The sequence below is a fragment of the Mytilus edulis genome, chromosome 1, assembly GCF_963676685.1.
Source record: "Mytilus edulis chromosome 1, xbMytEdul2.2, whole genome shotgun sequence".
Lineage (NCBI taxonomy): Eukaryota > Metazoa > Mollusca > Bivalvia > Mytilida > Mytilidae > Mytilus > Mytilus edulis.
In genome coordinates, this window is record NC_092344.1 from 110,197,680 (window position 1) to 110,208,183 (window position 10,504).

Consider the following 10,504-nt stretch of genomic DNA (forward strand, 5'->3'; position numbering starts at 1 on the left):
AACTCGTGTATTACGATATTTCTTCACTCTCAGCAGTTAAATTTTAGTTAATTAAAGAGCTTGGCAAGCCTCACGCTTTAAATAATATAATTTAACTGTCTCGAGTGGAGAAATATTGTAATACACTTGTTGCAGTGTAGGAATCTATATTTCTATAAAGCATAGCTCCCCCCTAATTTATATTTTCCTTTTAGGGGCCCTAAAAGGAAAAGATAGAAATAAAAAGTTATGTTTATTAATTTCTCCTTTGCAGACATAGAGCACATTAAGGTTTACTTTTGTCTGTCTGTACATAAATACAAGGGTCTTTAAATTGATTTCTGTTCTCTACTTTTATGTTTATAACCATGCTTACTACTACCTAACACACATCATATTTAAAGTTTAGGTGACGTCATTATTAGGATTCTTGAGTTACGTCCCTTTGTAAATGGAAAAATTGATGAATTTACCATATATTTTCAAGTGGATCTGTGTCCCATGAACATATTTTTTTTCCTAATTTCAGACAATAGTGCTACAGACATTACAAGACAACAGAAATAGTACTCCTGAAAATCCCCCCAAACAGGCCACATTGACAGATGTCTTAAAAGGTCTTGGAAGTGTCAAACTGAAAAGTATTCAAAGGTAACCAGTTTACACAATATATTTTGTCAAATTATAACAATGAGTTGAATGGAGTATATAAATATGTTAATAGAGTACATTCCGGTTATTTGCATAGCCTATTTGTCAGACGAAATTATGCAATAAAGCGGAGTATGCTTATATCTGAAATGCCAAAATACGGCGTCAAATAACATCGATAGTGCAAATCAGTAAAGGAAATCCTGAAGAAAGATGAACGTCCATAATCCACTTACAACATATTGAATGATTATTTATTCCAATAAAAGTTATTTGTCTAGTGTCATGCATTTTATTTCATTGTTTATTCTTTCAATAAAGTTTATAAACATATTTAGTTTTAGTTTATTTATGTACCGACTTTTCCTTTACCTGAGATATGAAAATAAAATTGTTCTAAAAATAGATTTGTTTCTATGACCTGGATGTACAAATTATATTGTTACACTTTGATTAAAACAAACTGTTGAACAATGCTACACAGTTTATAATCATTTGATACAATAAATGTGTAATGAACTGCCTTTAATATGCAGTATTTACCGAACAGTGATGTAACACTGTTACTTTAACCTCGTTAGTTTCGTATATGCAAAGCAGTTAAGGTAATGGGGCCCTGCACAGGTTATTTGCTGGACACGAGTGTTGAAAGTGAGAAAATATAATAATTAGGTCTTTCCACCTTTCCGTGGAAAGACCTATTGAATTTGTTCTGATTATTAGGTCTTTCCACTTTTCCGTGGAAAGACCTATTGATTTTGTTCTGATTATTAGGTCTTTCCACTTTTCCGTGGAAAGACCTATTGAATTTGTTCTGATTATTAGGTCTTTCCACCTTTCCGTGGAAAGACCTATTGAATTTGTTCTGATTATTATTATTTTTTTTTTTTTTTTTTTTCTTCCGCCTAATTTTTTTCTTGCGTAGTATTGATGTTTCAAAAGATGTCGCTTAGATATTTGGAATATGATATCGTAAAGTGTATGCGCTTTTAAAACTGACAACTGCGTAACCAAATACTTTGCGTTGTAAGAGTTATCTCCCCAAACACTGTTTTTCTTGTGGCCACTACTCCTTCGCAACCGTAAAAGATTACGACAAATTTATTTTACCAAATTGCTCGTTACATCTTCAGGATTAGGCAATTCATTTGGACCGAAGCTTTCCAGAGACTCCATATGAGAGTTATTTCCCCTTATGTAAATGATATAAGTAATATGCATTTCTAACTGGTAAACCATAAGTGATAGAAACCTAGGGTCTTCAGATTTGAGGTCCTTGGTCCAAAAAAATGAAAATGAGGTCAAGGTCAAAGGTCAAGGTCATGTTCTAAATTTTGATTTTTGCTTATTTTCACTGATTTTCAAATACCGTATGACATATCAACAAATAATTTTTCATAAATTGTTATTTGCGACATGTCCTTACTTGTATATTTTGGTTGAAAGGGTGCGCAAATAATAAATGGGAGTTTTTGCCCATCTTATATTTAGGTTTACCCGTAAAGTGATATTACTCTTTAACCAAACATATTAAAGACCTAGGGTCTTTTGATTTAAGATCCTTGGTTTGTTACCTTGAAATTGAGGTCAAGGTCATAGGTTAATAGGACGTTCTAGATTTTGACCTTTGCTTTAAATTGATATTAATACATCATAAAGCCATAGGAACTAACATTTTAAACTGATTTTTCATATTTCCATATCAAAATAGATCTTTACTAGTGGAAAGACCTTCAATTGTTCTCTGAACAATTGGTTTTTAATTATTATTTTTCTTCTTCCGCCTAAATTTTTTTCTTGCGTAGTTTTGTTGTTTCATAAGATGTCGCTTAGATATTTAAAATATGATATTGTATAGTTTATACGCTTTAAAAATTTACAACCACGTAACAAAATACTTTACGTTGTAAGAGTTATCTCCCCAAACACTGTTTTTCTTGTGGCCACTACTCCTTCGCAACCATAAAAGATTACGACAAAATTATTTTACCTAATTGCTCGTTACATCATCAGGATTAGGATATTCATTTGGACCGAAGCTTTACGGAGACTCCATATGAGAGTTATTCCCCCTTTTCCATTAAATTAAGTGATATGCATTTCTAAATGGTAAACCATAAGTGATAGAGACCTAGGGTCTTCAGATATGAGGTACTTGGTCCCAAAAAATGAAAATGAGGTCAAGGTCAAAGGTCAAGGTCATATTCTAAATTTTGATTTTGGCTTATTTTCACTTATTTTCAAATACTGTATGACATATTGACAAATAATTTTTCATAAATTGTTAGTTGCGACATGTCCTTTCTTGTATATTTTGGTTGAAAGGGTGCGCAGCCAATAAATGGGAGTTTTTGCCCATCTTACATTTAGAATTACGCGTTAAGTGATATTACTCATTAACCAAACATATTAAAGACCTAGGGTCTTTTGATTTAAGGTCCTTGGTTTGTGACCTTGAAATTGAGGTCAAGGTCAGAAGTTAATATGACGTTCTAGATTTTGACCTTTGCTTTAAATTCATATAAATACATCATAAAGCCATAGAAACTTACATTTTAAACTGATTTTTCATATTTCAATATCAAAATAGATCTTTACTAATGGAAAGACCTACAATTGTTCTCTGAACAATTGGTTTTTAATTATTATTTTTTTTCTTCCGCCTAATTTTTTTCTTGCGTAGTATTGTTGTTTAATAAGTTGTCGCTTAGATATATGGAATATGATATCGTATAGTTTATACGCTTTAAAAATTTACAACTGCGTAACAAAATACTTTACGTTGTAAGAGTTATCTCCCCAATCACTGTTTTTCTTGTGGCCACTACTCCTTCGCAACCGTAAAAGATTACGACTAAATTATTTTACCAAATTGCTCGTTACATCTTCAGGATTAGGATTTTAATTTTGACCGAAGCTATCCAGAGACTCCATATGAGAGTTATTCCCCCTTATGTATTTGATATAGGTGATATGCGTTTCTAACTGGTAAACCATAAGTGATAAGAGACCTAGGGTCTCTTGATTTGAGATCCTTGGTCCAAAAAAATGAAAATAAGGTCAAGGTCAAAGGTCAAGGTCATATTCTAAAATTTGATTTTGGCTTATTTTCACTTATTTTCAAAAACCTTAAAAGATATCGACAAATTATTTTTACTAAATTGTTAGTTGCGACATGTCCTTACTTGTATATTTTGGTTGAAAGGGTGCGCATACAATAAATGGGAGTTTTTGTCCATCTTACATTTAGAATTACGCGTAAAGTGGTATTACTCATTAACCAAACATATTAAAGACCTTGGGTCTTATGATTTAAGGTCCTTGGTTTGTGACCTTGAAATTGAGGTCAAGGTCATAGGTTAAAAGGACGTTCTAGATTTTGACCTTTGCTTTAAATTCATATAAATACATCATAAAGCCATAGGAACTAACATTTTAAACTGATTTTTCATATTTCAATATCAAAATAGCTCTTTACTAGTGGAAAGACCTTCAATTGTTCTCTGAACAATTGGTTTTTAATTATTATTTTTCTTCTTCCGCCTAAATTTTTTTCTTGCGTAGTTTTGTTGTTTCAAAAGATGTCGGTTAGATATTTGGAATATGATATCGTATAGTTTATACGCTTTGAAAAATGACAACTGCGTAACAAAATACTTAACCTTGTAAGAGTTATCTCCCCAAACACTGTTTTTCTTGTGGCCACTACTCCTTCGCAACCATAAAAGATTACGACAATTTTTTTTTACCAAATTGCTCGTTACATCTTAAGGATTAGGATATTCATTGGACCGAAGCTTTACGGAGACTCCATATGAGAGTTATTCCCCATTTTTATTTGAATTAAGTGATATGCATTTCTAATTGGTAAACCATAAATGAAAGAGACCAAGGGTCTTTAGATTTGAGGTCCTTGGTCCAAAAAAATGAAAATGAGGTCAAGGTCAAAGGTCAAGGTCATATTTTAAATTTTGATTTTGGCTAATTTTTCCTTATTTTCAAAAACCTTAAAAGATATCGACAAATTATTTTTACTAAATTGTTAGTTGCGACATGTTGTAACTTATAAATTTTGGTTGGAAGGGTGCCTAAACAATAAATGAGAGTTTTCGCCCATCTTATATTTAAAATCATGCCTAAAGTGATATAACTCATTAACCATACATTTTACAGACCTAGGGTCTTTTTATTTGTGGTCCTTTGTTGGTGACCTTGAAATTGAGGTCAAGGTCAAAGGTTAATAGGACGTTCTAGATTATGACCTTTGCTTTAAATTCATATTTATACATTATAAAGTCATAGGAACTGACATTTTTGATTGATTTTTAATATTTTGATAATAAAATAGATCTTTACTTGTGGAAAGACCTTCAATTGTTCTTTGAACAATTGGTTTTTAATTATTATTTTTCTTCTTCCGCCTAAATCTTTTTCTTGCGTAGTTTTGTTGTTTCATAAGATGTCGCTTAGATATTTGAAATATGATATTGTATAGTTTATACGCTTTAAAAATTTACAACCGCGTAACAAAATACTTTACGTTGTAAGAGTTATCTCCCCAAACACTGTTTTTCTTGTGGCCACTTCTCCTTCACAAACGTAAAAGATTACGACAAAATTATTTTACCTAATTGCTCGTTACATCATCAGGATTAGGATATTCATTTAGACTGAAGCTTTATGGAGACTCCATATGAGAGTTATTACCCCTTTTCCATTAAATTAAGTGATATGCATTTCTAAATGGTAAACCATAAGTGATAGAGACCTAGGGTCTTCAGATATGAGGTACTTGGTCCCAAAAAATGAAAATGAGGTCAAGGTCAAAGGTCAAGGTCATATTCTAAATTTTGATTTTGGCTTATTTTCACTTATTTTCAAATACTGTATGAGATTTCGACAAATAATTTTTCATAAGTTGTTAGTTGGGACATGTCCTTACTTGTATATTTTGGTTGAAAGGGTGCGCAGCCAATAAATGGGAGTTTTTGCCCATCTTACATTTAGAATTACGCGTTAAGTGATATTACTCATTAACCAAACATATTAAAGACCTAGGGTCTTTTGATTTAAGGTCCTTGGTTTGTGACCTTGAAATTGAGGTCAAGGTCAGAGGTTAATATGACGTTCTAGATTTTGACCTTTGCTTTAAATTCATATAAATACATCATAAAGCCATAGAAACTAACATTTTAAACTGATTTTTCATATTTCAATATCAAAATAGATCTTTACTAATGGAAAGACCTACAATTGTTCTCTGAACAATTGGTTTTTAATTATTATTTTTTTTTTTTTTTCTTCCGCCTAAATTTTTTCTTGCGTAGTATTGATGTTTCAAAAGATGTTGATTAGATATTTGGAATATGATGTCGTATAGTTTATACGCTTTAAAAATTTACAACTGCGTAACAAAATACTTTACGTTATAAGAGTTATCTCCCCAAACACTGTTTTTCTTGTGGCCACTACTCCTTCGCAACCGTTAAGGATTACAACAAATTTATTTTACTAAATTGCTCGTTACATCTTCAGGATTAGGATATTCATTTGGACCGAAGCTTTACGGAGACTCCATATGAGAGTTATTCCCCCTTTTCCATTTAATTAAGTGATATGCATTTCTAAATGGTAAACCATAAGTGATAGAGACATAGGGTCTTTAGATTTGAGGTCATTGGTCCAAAAAAATATAAAATAGATCAAGGTCAAAGGTCAAGGTTATATTCTTAATTTTGATTTTGGCTTATTTTCAATTTAATTTCAAAAACCGTATAAGATATTGACAAATTATTTTCAATAAATTGTTAGTTGCAACATGTCCTTACTTGTATATTTTGGTTGAAAGAATGCGCAGACAATTAATGGGAGTTTTTGCCTATCTTACATTTAGAATTTCGCGTAAAGTGATATTACTCATTAACCAAACTTATTAAAGACCTAGGGTCTTTTGATTTAAGGTCCTTGGTTTGTTACCTTGAAATTGAGGTCAAGGTCATAGGTTAATAGGACGTTCTAGATTTTGATCTTTGCTTTAAATTCATATTAATACATCATAAAGCCATAGGAAATAACATTTTAAACTGATTTTTCATATTTCAATATCAAAATAGATCTTTACTAGTGGAAAGACCTTCAATTGTTCTCTGAACAATTGATTTTTAATTTTAAGTTAATGTTCTTTTAAAAAAATATTAAAAATGAAAGATTGATGTATGAAATTCTTCAACCATATATAAATGCCCTGTAATATTTAACATAAATGTAGACCACCCCTAGCCAAATTACGAGATTGCACATTGGATAATGATCGATAATGAGCAGTCGTTATTGTTTTAAAAATACACCCAAAATGTAATCTATGATTAATGTTTGAAATGCAATCAATAATTAACACCTTTTGAGATAGAAGATCATAGAATGGTTGTGATTTTACAACAATCAGCTGATTGACATTTTTATGACCTCGAGGCTTAAAATAGAATATGGGAAACTTTACCTGTGTACACATCAAGGCCTTTTTTATAATCATATAAACACGAAAAAAACTGTTTTAAAACTTTATTTAAATGACACAGAAGTAAATGTGAAATAATATCAAAAATTATGATGCATTCAAGAAAAATATATTTACCAAATTGCTGTTTCTGGTCAAAAATCTCGTCAGTTTTAACTAAGCATATCTAGCTGGCGATTATTTTCTATGCAATTAACTGAAATGCCACTTATGGGGCTATGCATATAACCGTACAATTTAACATTAGATGAATGGGAAATGGTTTTGTGCAGGAGAAAAGTATGCAATTAACCGAATTAAGCTATTAAGCGGTATGCAATTAAGTGGAATCGACTGTAAATAAAAGTAGATTTATGTGGAAATCATTCAGTTCCATACAGTTTACAGCTTCTTGTGATCAAAGCACAAATTCTAATTTTTCTAGTTAAAAAAATGGGAGATAAAATAAAAAAAAGTCCTTGTACATAGTTAAATTAAACTTATCCTACAGTTTTTGTCAAGCCTGCAACTTTTGTTGCAGAAAACTCATAATAGGGATAGTGATTCGGCAGTGGCGGCGGTGGCGTTAGCTAACTTCTTAAAAGCTTTATATTTTAGAAGGTGGAAGACCTGGATGCTTCATACTTTGTATATAGATGCCTTATGTTATGAAGTTTCTGTCAGTCACATGTCCAATGTCCTTGACCTCATTTATATGGTTTAGTGACCACTTGAAAAAAAGGTTCAGTTTTTTTGTAATGTTGAATTCTCTCTTGTTATAAGTTACAGGATAACTATATTTGGTATCTGCGTACCTTGCAAGGTCCTCATGCCCATCAGATAGTTTTCAGTTGACCTCGACCTAAATAAATAAATAATAATAATAAAGCTTTATACTTAGGACTATCAACATAATATCAATGATTAGTAAAGAAGGCGAGACATTTCAGTGTGTGCACTCTTGTATACAAAAGCATTAAAAAAATGTAGGTACATGTATATATAGAGTAAAAATGTGCACCTCACTTTTGTCCAGCCTTCGACTTTAGTTGAAAAAGCGAGTAAAGTCATCGACGGCGTCCACAAATATTCACTCTGTGGTTAAAGTTTTTGAAATTTTAATAACTTTCTTCAAATGGTCTGCATTTCTACCAACTTGGAACAGAAGCTTGTTTATGATCATAAGATAGTATCCAGAATTAAATTTGTTAAAAAACAAAATCCTGTTTTTCTTTATTTTACTTATAAATGGACTTAGTTTTTCTGCAGAGAAACATTACATTCACTCTATGGTTAAAGTTTTTCAAATTTTAATAAATTTCTTAAACTTTCCTGGATTTGTACCGAACTTGGACAGAAGCTTGTTTATGATCATAAGATAGTATCCAGAGGTAAATTTTGTTTTAGAAAAATCCATTTTTTCCATATTTTATTTATAAATGGACTTGGTTTTCCTGCGAAGATACAACACATTCACTCTGTGGTTAAAGTTTTTTTTAAATTTTAATAACTTTTTTATACTATACTGGATTTGTACCAAACTTGGACTGAAGCTTGTTTATGATCAAAAGTTAGTATCTAGAAGAAAATTTTGTTAAAAATTTATACCTGTTTATCAGTATTTTACTTATAAATGACCTTAGTTTTTCTTCCAGTTAATATTACATACAGTTTGCAGTTAAAGTTTTCAAAACAATTATTAGATTCATAAACTATTCTGGATTTTTACCAAACTTGAACAGAAGCTTCTTACAATCAAAAGATAGTATCAAGAGGAATATTTTTATTGCTTTTTTTCCCTAATTTTTGTTGGGCCTGTGATTATAAGCAAAAGTAGTCGAGACATTAGTGATAGCTCCAGATTTGTTTTCTCTTTACAGGTCTCCTGGCGGAACACCATTAAAACCAAAAAGACGAGAATCCAATAATGATCCTGCATCAGTGATAGCTCAGGCTTTGAAAAAGAAATTTGCCAATCAAATAATCAACAGTCCAGATGTTGATAAAGAAAATGACAGTTTTAATTTCAGTTCTCCAGAGTCGAATAGCCCATTTTATGTAAGTTGGATAAAGTACATATCTGGTTAAGTTTTCATGAGTGTGTAATTAAGCAAGATAAATTTCTTTTACTAGATACCAGGCTTCTTATTATATCTATAATAGTGATAGAGGAGTCCATCTGTCTTTCCCTTTCTGTCCCACTTTTCTTTTCTTTGTCTCTATGATTTACAATGAGGGAGTTATTATGGCATTGTGTACTGCTGCTCATGTTATGTTAGTCAAGTATATTGAAATCTGCAATTTGACATAAACAGTCAGAAATTATCTCCCCTTTAATTGATGTAAAAAATGAACATGAATGGTCTTGAATGTCTAATGTTATTTATATAAAAGTAGTCAAATATTGGAATAAATTTCTTGATGATAATTTTGGACATTTAATCATAAACCACTGAATAAATTATTCTCTTTTGAGAAATATATAGACAATTGTCTTTTTTTATCAAGCTGAAGTTTGATAATTTCATTGCTATACTACATGTCTTTGAGGAAAACAAACATTTTTCATTAAAATGACAATGTATTTTTTTCAGATTGCACAAGGACAAAAAAGAATCAGGAAAAGATCTGTGTTGTTTGACGATAAGAACAGACTGTCTGGACCACTTAGATTATGAATGAAGAATTGTTTTTATCAGTGATATTGTCAATTGTGCTCAATTTTAATAAACTGTTTTTATTATATCCTTAGAAACTGCTATTATATTTTACTTATTATATGTGAGAATGTACAGGGCTATTCAAGAATTAAGTATATGGGTGGCGATTGCAACAGGATAAATTTTACAAAAATAAAAACTTTTATTTATATCTGACAGCATTTTTTGTACCACATTTCCTAAAACCACAATAATTAATCCTGTTGTTTAACAATTGCAATAAATAATTTTTGAGTTTTTGATTTGACACTGAATTCAACATTCACTGAATATAGAAAATATTATCAACGTCATGACATTGTGTCCTTTGAACACTTTAAAATTCTTATTTTATTTAAAAGATTAAAAGTTGATTTTTTTTTTATCTAGCCTTCAATGAAAGTCAGATTGCAAGACAATGGGATTTTAATGATGTGGCTACAGCTTCAACTATTTGTATTAAAAAGCATTATATTTCATAAGATAGAAGATCTGTATACTTCATATCTAGTATCAGTTTACCTTATGTTACAAAATTTCAATCTGACAAGTGTCCATTGTCCTTGCTCTCATTTTTGTTGAGCCTGCAACTTTTGTTGCAGAAAGCTTGACATAGGGATAGTGTTCCAGCGGTGGTGGCGGCGTTAGCTACCTTCTTAAAAGCTTTATATTTTAGAAG

At 30.9% G+C, this 10,504-nt stretch overlaps 1 protein-coding gene across 1 annotated transcript in view; it reads left to right on the forward strand.

Annotated features, from left to right (window-relative positions):
• Nucleotides 1-9,997, forward strand: part of LOC139517870 (mitochondrial fission regulator 2-like) — an 18,014-nt gene extending 8,017 nt beyond the window's left edge. Inside the window, exons 7-9 of the mRNA XM_071309355.1 lie at nucleotides 509-630; nucleotides 9,007-9,184; nucleotides 9,721-9,997. Coding sequence (XP_071165456.1) covers nucleotides 509-630; nucleotides 9,007-9,184; nucleotides 9,721-9,804 — 384 coding nt within the window. The 3' untranslated portion in view covers nucleotides 9,805-9,997. The remainder of the gene's footprint in view (nucleotides 1-508; nucleotides 631-9,006; nucleotides 9,185-9,720) is intronic.
• Nucleotides 9,998-10,504: the final 507 nt, after the last annotated feature.